General features: G+C 44.7%; 1 protein-coding gene across 2 annotated transcripts in view; it reads left to right on the top strand.

Annotated features, from left to right (window-relative positions):
* The window catches only part of RUNX2 (RUNX family transcription factor 2), a 216668-nt gene extending 205178 nt beyond the window's left edge, over nt 1-11490 (top strand). For both annotated transcript variants that reach the window (XM_066547581.1, XM_066547589.1), the window contains one exon: nt 10617-11490. In XM_066547581.1, the coding sequence (XP_066403678.1) occupies nt 10617-11281 (665 nt within the window). In that variant the 3' untranslated portion in view covers nt 11282-11490. The remainder of the gene's footprint in view (nt 1-10616) is intronic.
* Nucleotides 11491-12535: the final 1045 nt, after the last annotated feature.

Here is a 12535-nt window from a genome sequence, read left to right as displayed (position 1 = left end):
GAAATGACAGAGTGGTAATTCAAAAGGGGTAGTGAAGTACAGCATTGTCTTGGTCTGCAGGACTGTTCTTCAATAAAACCAGCGTCTCACCCGGCTTACAGGAGAACATTTTGTTCCAAAGGAGCTGTGGCTCTTCAATAAACAAAAGAATTCACCTCCGGCTAGACTTGGGTGTAAAATGAAAATGTTATTGGAGACAAAATGTCTTTGTGAAGACAGCATTTCCATGATGCCTGCCACGATTGCCTGGGCATATCGAGCAGTTGAAGTGAAAAAGGATAAAAGGTACATCTCCAAGGCACTGACTCCATGGGTGTTTGAAACTTCTTTCAGGCTTGGGAAGTGGTTTCAGTCCAGCTGGGAGCTCTGAGGGAGGGGATAAGCAGCCTGGGTCCTGTCTGGCCATGGGCTGGCACTCACCCTTTTTATTGTAAGGACTCAGATTTGATCACAAGTGAGTTGAATCTTTCCTGAAAGCCTTTCCTTGGAGTAAACAAGTTCGCCCACATCTGACACAAGAGATTGGGAAAGCATCTCAGAGTATCTAAACACAAAAATCCATGAGATATTCCTCCTCCAGTCTGAAACTCCTGGTACACTCGGGAAAGTTCACAAACAGCAAAGGAGTTGTAGGGTCATTCAGGGAAATAATTCATGTCCAGACTGGCATAGCTCAGGTGTTCAGATATGGCTGTCTCCCACCCAGATTAACTCTGAACAGATATGGTCTCTGTGGTTCCTTGGTGCATGAAGATGATAAAAATCACCTCGGGCTGTGCAGTTTCAGGGGATTTTTGTTACAAGATTATTTTCCTAAAAATGGCACCATGCCTCTGGGGATGAAACATACTTGGAAATATATGAAAATTTAATCAATTATGTGAGTTAGTTCCGACTTTTCTTGCATACTTATGGCAAGATCATTCCTTTGTCATCCTCAGATCACTGAGGGGCTCTTTATTGTACAGTCAAGGTGTCCACTTTTAGCTTGACAAGCAGGTTTTGGCCTTCAAACTCTTAGGCAGAACAACAGCCAAGCTCATCTGGCAAAGATAGTCTTTTATGGTGTGTCTAATCATGGCCTTCTACTCAGCCTTTATTTCACCTAGAAGTTGTTCACTGAGGATAACCAACATCCTTGTTCTACTCTGGGGATGGGACAGGGGACTTCCTGCACTCTTTCTCACTGTCTCTTCCATTTAAGTAATGAGCTTACACAGCTTGAAAGATGGTATAAGATAAGGACTGTTAGACCACTGCTCTGCTATGTAGACTCTAAGGCTTAGCAGAACCCTTGTGCTGGGGCAGTCAGATGGTTAATACCCAGGAAAATACAGAGTTTCTGTGTTTCAGGGGGGAGCACAGCTGTGCCAAGCTTTTGAGAGAAGGTAACCCAGCCTGGATGCAGATTGTTTCATGAATCAGCCCAAGAAAAGCCATATGGTGTCTGCAAAGGAGGCCTGTCCACTGCTGGCTGGACATTGTCCTTGCTGGACTCTCTGTAGCAACCTGAAATCTCGTTGACTCATGTGGACCAAATTTCCAGACTTGACTCATTGGCTACTAAAACCATAAGATTGCATGGTGTGTCTCATATTTTTCCTGGGGAAAAAACCAGCAGGAAAATATATCTTTGGTTAATTAACATTTGAATCTGCTTTGAAGCCTTCAGAGAATATATGTTAAGAAATTAAATTAATCTCAAACCAGCAAAGAAAAATAAACCTAAAATATCTGGACCATCAAGATTTGTTTCTATAAATGTTCTGGTTGCCTCCTTCTAAGATGCTGGAGCATGCCCAGGGAAGGACAACAGAGCTGGTGAAGGGTCTGGAGCACAAGTCTGATGAGGAAAAGCTGAGGGAGCTGGGGGTCTGAACCAGGAGAAGAGGAGGCTCCGTGGAGCCTTCTCATTCTCTGCAACTATCTGAAATAGGTGTAGCCAAATGAGGGTTGACCTCCTCTTCCAGGTAACAAGGAATAAGATGAGAGTAAATGGCCTCAAGTTGTGCCAGGGGAGGTTTAGATTCGATATTATGAAAAATTTCTTCACTGAAAGGGTTGTCCAGCATTGGAACATTGCCCAGGGAAGTGGTGGAATCATCATCACTGGAAGCATTCAAAAATGTTTAGATGTGGCACTTGGGGACATGTTTTAGGGATGGACCAGAGACTCTTAGGTTAATGGTTGGGCTTGATGATCTTGGAGGTCTTTTCTAACCTTAATCATTCTGTGATCCTTTGGTTTAAAGGTAAAAGATACAGATCTTGTCTAGTCTCTTTTGTATGTCTTAGTACCTGCTGAATGTTATGGAATCATGGATTTATTCTAGGGCCATGTGTGGCAGGAGGGGCAATTGAGAAAGGTCCAAAGAGTAGGAACATAGGTGGTTTTACAGAAAATGCTCTTGGCATTATCATTATCAAAAATTCCCTCATAAATGGAAAAATTTCCTCACACAATGGAAAACTAAACTGAGAAACTCATTGCTGTAGGAGTTAATTGCCAAAACCTTGCCAAAGGATGAGAAAATAAAAGGGAAAAAAGAAACAGGAAAAAGAAAAATAATAAAAAATTATGCGATGTTTACAATGCCAATAAGACCATAATAGGGGCATTTAGAAAGACAATAGTACTTATTAGGAAAAGAAAACAAGAGTCTCAGAAGAATTACACGTGTTGGAAAAGCTGTCTGTTTCAAAACAGGAAAAACCCTTTGGTGTAGCTAATGGCCAGATCCAGATAGGTAATTACACACAAGCTCTTTCAGCTGCAGTCCATGCAGTTGCAGTTCATTTTGAGCCTGATCTTAAATCAAATCTGTTGGCCTCCATCAAAGGTGATTGTTGATAGTGTAAACATCTGTCCTGGGCCAAAACCCTGATTCATTAATGGAACATCAGGAAAATTTCCTACAATGGTCTAAGGTATAGCTTAGTCCATTTTTTTGATATTTCCTTGGAGGAAATTTTTTGATTGAAGATTTTTTTGATATTTCTTTGGAGGCAGCATTGACTGACCATTGACAGAGGCAAAATACAAGGCAGTCTGAACAAAACGGTCTGAACAATTATACCACTTTCTTCTTCTTCCTGTTTCTTTTGGCTCTCCAGAAGTAGTTGTCAGTCCTATTTTAGTTTCAGAGGACCTAAAAAGTCTCCTAAGCCACTTTGCCATCCTCACTAAGTTGCTGGGAAGGGAGTATATGTGGGTGGAGGAGATGTTCTTGTGTGGCCACGGGAGGGCTGGGCTGGAAGTCTCCTTACGCACAACAGATTTTTCTGCTGTGCCTTTTTTCTGTACTGCAAAGGGGAGGGAAATAATCTTTCCCCAATTTAAGAAGTTGTGTTAATAGAAGCTTAGAGCAAAGGAGCCATCATTGACAATGCTGGTTGATGGGGAAGATGAGAGTGGCCTTTGTTCCTGGCTCCTTGATGGACTTCTGTCAAGGCATTTAATTTTTCCTGTGCTTCAGTCTGGCCCCAAAAAAGTGCAGCCAGTGTGGGACTTGTCTGTGCAGTGCTTTGAGCACAGCAGGACAAATGTGTTAGGCAATGAGCACTGTCATGAGGAATTGCCTGCTGCCCAGCAATATTACCTCTCCAACGTGCCTACCTCCTCTTTTCCCATTCCCTCCCCACACTGAGATCTCGGGGCATCCTCAGGGACTCTTCTGTTTCCAGAAATCACAGGAGCTGCAGAGCACTTCAAAAAGTCTGGCTCTGTCCCTTAGGTGTCAAAGAAGGACCTCAGGTTCCTGGAAAATCTGGTCCCAAATGAGTGTAAAAACACACATTTTGTCAGGAAGTGAATAAAATCTCACTGAAATTAAGCCAGGGACAAAGATGAAAAAGCAGATGGCCCATGACAAACTGTGAGAACAAATTTGTTCGCATGACATGGGAATAAGTATGTACTCATAACAGACTATTACTCAAGAAATTTTGAAAGAGCACAACTCCACAGGAGTCATAATGGGATTAGTCACGTAAAGCTCAGTCCAGCTAAGCCTGGTGTACTGTACCTGAAAGAAGACAAACAGACCCCAAAACAGACCACAATTGAAAAAAAAAACCAACAAAAAGGAAACAATTTCCAAAGAGATGCACAAGTTTATGAAGTCAGAAAAATTTTTAAATGAATTAAAATATGTTGAGTAGGTCTTGGATTGTTATTAGGCTGCTCAAAAAGCAAGAGGCCAGAGGAAGGAGCCTTCCTGAAATGACTCAACCAGTTTGACAGCACAGAGTTGGTGTGTTTTTGGTGAAATGCCATGGACCTTGGAAGAGACTTTGCCATGTGCTCCATTACAGCATTGTTCTCGCAAACTACAATTATTTGCAATTATTTGCAAAATCCCTTTAAAAATAAGCCACAAACCAGAGGAATAGGGTTGATTTGGAATACGCTGATCTTTTTTTTTTTCAAATCAGTATTTTGTGCAAAACTCCTGGCTTGAACAGACATATTTAAATACATAAAACCACTCCTGTCATTAAGGGAGCAGCATCTTGATATATAAAATATTTTGTGATTTTTCTACCTATGAAGAGAGGAGTGGCTTCCTAGGACACATATGTGATTTGCTTTATCTAAAAAATAATTAACAATACGCTTGCCTAATCCTTTTATGAATTTTCTATGCATTTCTAAGCTGCTCACCCAACAGCGAGTGTTCGGAGCTAGTTTAGATTGATTAAATAATTAATTAAAGGATAGACTAGAATGAAAATAATATCTAGTGCCGAATTCTGTTTCTGAAATCACAGTCAGACATGTATGCAGACACCAATCCTGGAGTGCTCACACTGATGCTTCTCTTCAGACCTACACCACGAGTCATGTCCCACAGCCTCTTCACCCAAGCTGGTGACTTAATCCCTTCTAAACTTGCTTGAAACCCTTCTAAACTTGACTTAGCCTGGCAGTGGGAAGCAATGCCACTCCATCTGAATCACACCTGAACAGTGCAGGAGGGTTGGCTTCAGACGCAGGTCCCAAAGATGGATTTTGTCCGTGCGAAAGCAGCACAGCCCTCAGTGACGCACATGCTGCTCTTGGGCTCTCATTTACCACAAGCTGTTGGGACTGGAGTTTCACTTCTCACCAGAAAGCGGAGGCAGGTGTATATTTAGACTTTCTTGGGAAGCAGCTGTGAAATGCAGGGGGAGCATACACGCACTCGGTCCCGCGGGCACACACACAGACACCGACAGCTTTAGAGCAGCTGCATCAACCTGAGCAGAAAGGACATGGCACAAAGGCCTCCTGCAGGTCACTGTCTCACCAAAGAGACTCATTTCAGCATCTCAAAATCCTTATCATTGAATCACGGTATCACAGCATCATAGAACAGTTTGGGATGGAAGGAATGTTAAAGATTTTCTCATTCCAACCTCTCTACTCATTTCAGGGACACCTTCCACCAGATCAGGTTGCTCAAAGCCTCATCCAATCTGCCTTTGAACACTTCCAGGGAAGGCACATTTTCTCTGAGCAACCTGTTCCAGTGCCTCACCACCCTCTGAGTAAAAACTTTCTTCTGATGATGAGTCTGAATCTCTCTTCTTTTAGTTTAAAGTCATTCCCCCTTTTCCTATCACTATCTTCCCTCTTTAAAAGTTGTTGTCCCTCACTTTTTTAAGCCCCCTTGAAGCACTGGTTATTTAAATAAATAAAGTACTGTCACTATTGAAACAGATTGCCTGTTCAGTCCTGACTCACTTGAAAGATTATCACCTTCTCAACCACAAGCTCATTCCTTGAAGTACTCTAGGGACTTCAGGTTCTACTCTCCTGTATCTTAAATCTTATCTCTACGGTTTTGTGCTTTTCATGGGAACACAGAATCAGCATTACCCATCTGCCAGTGAGATTTGATAGAAAGTTGGTGGTGCCAAGAGGATGGAGCCAAGCTCTAGCCTGTGGTGCCCAGCAATAGGAAAAGTGGCAATGGGCAGAAACTGATGCCCAGGAAGTTCCACCTGACCATGAGGAATAGCTTCTTTCCTGGGCAGTGACCAAGCACTGGAACAGTCTGTCCAGAGAGCGTGGGGAGTCTGCTCACTGGGGATATTCCAGTAATGTCTGGATACAATCCTGTGCCCTGGGCAGGGGGCATGGACAAAATGACCCCCTGTGGTCCCTTCCAGCCTGATCCAATCTGTGATTCTGTGAAATTACTTGCTGCATCTACCTATAAAGTGAGAAATCCAGCTCACCCAACTTCAGCCATTTAGAAGATATTTAGGCCATCTAAGGTAGTGGATTTACCAGAAGTTCTGGGAGGGAAGGGACACTTCAGAGCACGATCCTTCACCCCACTTAGGGACTCGATAGCTTGGAGTGGCTTTACCCCAGAGGTGCTTCTTTCTTGACGGGAGCCAAGACGACTGCCTCACACTAGATGCCAGCTAAAGGGCTGATGTTAGAGGAGCTGAATCTGTGGAAAGTCATGCTCCTGCTTTTCCCTCAAGGTTTCTTCTTCACAGACCTTTCCCTTGTTAGTTGACAATAGACTAAGAAATCAGAGTTTGCAGCAATTTAGCTGCAAGGCAGATAAAATCAGTAGTCAAACAAAAGCAGCTTAGATAGCCAAGGCTGACTCTAAAGTTAAGTACTTGATCTTCTCATACAGCTGAATGCATTTAAAATAACTTTAGTTGGCTATTCTCACAGGGCAGATCGTTAATCTTTTGGTGACATCCATCATCATGAGCAGGACAAGTACTAGGAAATCCCCTCCTGGAGGTGCTCCTCTGGTCCCTCTCAGTACTGAATTACCTGCCTTATTTACAGTCCCATGAGTTTTGGACACCCTGAGATCCTCTTGGAGGTGGCAGAGCAGAAGTGTTTCCTCCTGCTTGCAAATAGGTACAACAAGGATGTGCAATGGCTTTCCCTTGAGGAGATCCATAGTAGATCAGGAGGGTAGGGAATGTTTTTAAGCTGGGCATTGATTTTTATGCACTGGTACAGTTCTCTTTTGCAATGTAGGCATTTTCAGATCATGACATCCACATCCAATTTAGTTATCCAACATTATTCCCAGCAAAGTGATGAAGACATATCTCTCATTCTAGCAATAAAGAAGTGATGCTCGACTTATTTTATCCACTGAATGCAAAGAAAGGCTTGGGAATTAGATAAGATATAGACAGCTATGCTGTAGGCTGTGACTGTGTATAGACAGACAAGCCAAAGGTGACTTGAGGGAATGGCATGAAGCTGTATCAGGGGAGGTTTATGTTGGATATTAGGAGAGGTTTCTTCACCCAGAGGGTGGCTGGGCACTGGAACAGGCTCCCCAGGGAAGTGGTCATGGCACCAAGCCTGGTAGAGCTCAAGAAAAACTACAACACACTCTCAGAGACATGGTGTGATTTTTGGGGTTGGAACTGTTCACGACCAGGACTTGGACTCAATGAGCCTTGTAGGTCCCTTCCAACTCTGGATATTCTGAGATTCTGTGACTGGAATCCCATCTCAGTAAAACAGTCCTCCTGAAGGATGAGGCAAAGCTGCTTGTGCTGTCAATATAAAAGTGGCTCTTGAGGTTGTTCAGAGAGATACATCTTGTGTGTCTAAGCCTTCATTTAGGGGGCTTTCCCTCGATATACAACATGGAAAGTGCAGGGACTTTGAAGGAATTTCTTCACCAAACACTTTTAGTTCAGTTGTGTAGATGAAGTTGATCCCAACCCTGGATTCACTCCCTCAGCTGCTGATATAAATTTTCTTCTAAGCTACAAGCTTGCCTTGAGCAGTCAGTCTTTGCATGTGGGGGTAGGCTACAGCATCCACCCAGCTTCTGTGGACTGGGTGTACTGGGGGATGCCAAATGACCAGGAACAGGTGGCTGATATCCTTAGGGAAGGTAACTGTACCTGTCTGAGCAGTCTGTGTTCGACATCTCTCTTCTCTGCAGGCATCCATCCAACCCCACTTAGCTCCAGCTCTGTCTAGATGTGGATTGAACACCCCCAGCAGTGACAGCGCACCTGGATGCTCCAGTTAAGACTCTCTTTCTGTGAAGACTGTACAAAAAAAGTGGAAATGACCAGGCACTAAAGTTGTGATGAGTTGCAATGAGAGGAAAATAAAACAGCATTAGAGAGGAAGGAAATAAAGATAATAATCCTGTTGTATCTGATACACAACAGTAGTTGCTTGCTCCAGGTTTCATCCTACTCAGAACTCCCATATAACTGGACTTTCTCAAACACACTCCCACAATTTTGACCTTGGAGAAAAAAATTGTTGACACTGCTTTGGGCAGGGTTTGTGACTGGGCAGTGTGCAGAGGTGCCTCCCAGCCTCAGTGATGCTGTGATTCTGCAGTCTTTGGATGCTGAGCAGCTGGGTCAGACCCATCCCAACCATCAGTCACTCTCTGTTCTATGATCTGAGCATTGCAGCAGCTCCCACATGTCCTGGATACGCAAGGATCCATGTGCAGGTGTCCAGACACCCATGTGGAATTTCTTAGATGGAAGTATGGGAGCCTGATCAAGCTGAGCAAGTGTTTAAAGGCTACATGGCATAAATAAATCTTAAAGGGGGATTAGGGGAATGACAAAGCTGTGGCTTCTGATAGGGAAACCACACTGTTTGGAAAAGTTTCAGCCAAATGGAAGAGCCTTTGGTGTCCAGATTTTTGCCTCTATTTTCATCTGTATAAGTTGCTACTCTTTGTATATTAACTCCAGTATCTCTGACTATTTAAGAATCAATTGTGACAGTTATTTCCCACAGATTATAAACCAGATTACATTAAGGTTTGTTAAGCTTCCTTTGCTCTCTAATGTATGGAAAAACATTACACTTAATTTGGTTTGCTTGGGCAGTGTGGACAGGGATTAGCCACACTATATATGGACCATAAACACTGTTCTGGTTAACACCACAGTGCAGCCAAACCTGAAACTTTCATCTCACTCCTTGCAAACTTTGGTGGTTTGGATGGAAAAGGAACCTGTAGTTGAGCTGTGCTTTATTTTCGTTTTTGTCTTGAAAAACCAAAGGCAAATCAAGAGCATTTTGGAAGCCCAAAATCCAGCATCCTCAGCCCACCTCCAGTGGACCGGGGTCGAGTGCCTGTGTAGGCAGGGACCTCGTATTGGGAAGAAAGCCAATATACAAAGGAAGGAAACCATTTCAAGGAACCTGCAGTAACTCTCCATAAAAATCTCAGGAACATAAGGCTCAATTTTGTGTCATAATCCCCTCCAAGCAACATGTGTGTCTGGTTAAAAACAACATAGTAGTCCCATGTGGGACAAAGATGGACTTTTTCTGCCTGCATGTCCAGCTGGTTTGGTATTAGGAATGACAGGGGAAAACCTTTGCTTTTGAGTCAGAATTTCAGTTTGCTATCTGGAATACCAAAGCAGCCAGCAATGAAAATGGATTCTCACATCAGATTTTTTAGACGCCAGAAATAATAATAGCATAGTGTTAACACCTCAGTACTTGGCTTTCTCTAGGTTGTTTTAACCTAGATAAATTTATTAATTTGTGTCTTTTTATCCACAGCAGTGCCTTAAAATTTGCACTTAATTGCAGCAAAAGTAGTTTTAAAATCCATCTGTTTTCCACTGACCACTCCTGTAGCATCTCAGCACCTCTTGTATAATGTGTTCCCAATGCTAAAATAAAGATGTACAGTGTGACATTGTAATTCCACCTATGCAAATCTTTGAGGCTGTTGAAAAGGTAAATTTTCCTGTTATACTTCTGGCTTTCAGAATGATTGTAGAAATAGGGTCATCCTTACCATATGGTATTTAGCAACTGGGCACAGTGGGTAGAGCACCTTAGATTGTCATGTGTCTCTCCAAGCCTCTTTATATCATCCAGAGGCTGCTCTTTCTTCCTATCAGTTCAAGCAAGAATTTTTCTAATGACCTTAGTGGACATCGGATGAGGTCCAGTGAACTACTTACAAGAGGGCACAAATATCAGCCAGGGATGCACAGTGTCAACAATTTCTTTCTGTCTCTTCTTTTTGATTTTCATATCTGAAGTTGCTGAAGGGATCTAGGCAGGGATATACATCAAACTTTGATTGTGTGAACTCTGCATGTCTCCACACAAAAAAAAAAAAAAGAAGGATCTAAGCCACCAGGTAGCCCTTATTGTGTTTGGTGTTTAGCTGTCTGTTCAAACCAAAATGCTGAAAACTGGGACCCTCTATAAAGCAGCAATGTAGCTCAGGCAGAAGCTGTCCAGCCCTCCCATCTACACAGGACATCTGAGTCAGAACATTAGCATGGTTCCATGGCTGGCCAGGAAAACAAGTAGGTAATTCACCAGCTAATAATAATAGCTATGAGATGCCAACCAGAAAAATGTTCAGGCCTGTCCACAGGTTTTATGAAGAATGAGAGTGGAAAGATAATTTAATTTTATAATATTTAGTTCATGCTTACCTCAATAGGCTCTTGTCTTAGATTACATCTGTTCTTTTCTAATGGGCCTACAGAGAGTATCACCGCCAGCTGGTGAAATTTCCCCTTTCATCAAAGAGGGCTTGGTCCCATTGAGGGCACAGCAGGCAGCAGTCTGCATGCAAGTATATGTGTGAATGAAGGCTCATGGTGTATCTTCCTTACAGATTCAGATCCTTGCACTCCTGATGCTCCACCTGCTGCCACTTCACCACCAACTTCTGAAGAGCCTGGACCTTTCACAGCTCCAGCATCACCCTCCTGTTCCTCTGACACTGGTACTGCATCCTTTTCACCACCATTACCTGCGTGTGTTGCAGCCTTACATCCAAAACCACCTCCTATTTCACCATCCACTTCTGCTGCCACTGTTCACTCTGGACTTCCTTCTCTTCCTGCCCCACCTGCCTCTACTCCATCCCTGCACCCTGGGATTTATCTGCCCGTTGTCCCACCCAGTGGTGCCACCCACCTCATCAACTGGCTGCCCTTCCTCGCCTCAGCAACGCTTGCCACCATCCAAGGCAAGGAGGAAGACCAGCCACCCATAAGCACAGGCTCCCTGGAAGGCATGAAGCCCTGCAGCAGCCCAGCCCCACACCCTTCGCAAGAGGAAAATCCCCAGGCAGCAGCTATGGGAAGCAGCGCTCCGGGAGCTGCGTCCCCACCGCCGGCAGTGCCTGCGGGCTCCGAGGCATCCGCGAACGTCAGCGACATCCTGGCGGAGCTGCGGACCATGAACAGCCACCTCTCCACCATTGCCCGAGCCCTCACCCAGCTGGCATCGTCCCTGGCACCCCAGCAGGATGCTGGTGGCACCCCACCTCCTTAGTGCCAGATTTCACAGGGAGTGGTGCTGCCCAGAGGAAAGGGACCCTCCCCAAACCCGCCCACGCCACTGGAGCAAGTTTGCTGCAGTTGCAGACACCGACCATGTCTCCCCAGTGGGTTTTTCTGTCAGTTTGTTTGTTTGCCCCTTGTAAATGGCTGCATATATTAAAAAATAGTTTTGTGGTCTTGTTAATAAAATTGTTTATGTTTCTGGCGTTCCTTTTGGATGCGCTCACTCCCCTCCTCTCACCCGTTAACCACACGAGCACTGGTAGGAGCCGGTGAGGTCTCACACAGAAAATGCTGGGAATCTGAAGTGGTGAGAAGTTACCCACGAGAAAATGCTCAAGGCAGTGACAAAACCACTCTGGGCAATGTGGGGGGACACAGAAAGGAAGGGACACAATGAAACTCTGAAAATTTTCTATGTTTATCCTCATCCATGTTGAATGGCACAGCTCTGTTGAAATTGGAGCCCTTCCCAGTGCACTACATCTCAGGGGTAATTGTAACTACCAGCACAGGTACAAGCCATGATAAATTGTTCAGAATATAAAGCAGGGTAGTTGTCTAAGCAGCAGTGTTGCAGTGTGATGTAATAGCCTGTCTCAGTATCCCGGTTCTTTACCAAGGCGTGCCAATAACCCCTCCCTTCCCCTCCCTTGCCCCTGCTAAGCACTGTCTGTCAATCTCAGCATTCCAGCAAGGGCACCATGTGATTGGCAGAGTTCAAAAGATGCCTCTCAGCCCTGGGGACATTGGGCCATCCAGATGTCATTTGTCCCCTGAGACTTCCCCTCCCTTACCTGGTTGGTGGGACCCCTACCCCATCCCTCCCCCTCTCCCTGTGGTTAAAAGACAGAGCAACCCCGCGGTTCGTGGTTCTGCTGGAGCTGTTGCTGCGTTCAGAGGCCTGTGGGCCAGGAATAAAGCTCTGGATCGAAACCCTCCAGCAGAACCGACTCCTTTTCCTTCACCTTGCCTTGAAGCCTCTCCACCAGAGGTAAACCTGAGCTCCTGCAGGCCTGGACTTGTCCCCAGTGCCCAGCTGCAGCATCCAGCAGCCAAAGGTGTCTCTGAGGTGAAACAACCTCAGCTGCCGCCTCTGGTCAAGCAGCAAGGGCCAGACGAGCCCAGGCACGTTCCATCCGGCTGTATTGGTATTTAACACCAATGCAACAGTGGGGCTGAACAGCTACCAAACAGCCTCACACACCTCCTGCCTTCCAAGAGAGAGACAAGTGAAGGTGCTTAG

The sequence above is a fragment of the Molothrus aeneus genome, chromosome 3, assembly GCF_037042795.1.
Source record: "Molothrus aeneus isolate 106 chromosome 3, BPBGC_Maene_1.0, whole genome shotgun sequence".
Taxonomy (NCBI): Eukaryota; Metazoa; Chordata; class Aves; order Passeriformes; family Icteridae; genus Molothrus; species Molothrus aeneus.
The sequence above is the reverse complement of the archived record's forward strand: the minus strand, read 5'-3'. Positions and strand labels throughout refer to the sequence as shown.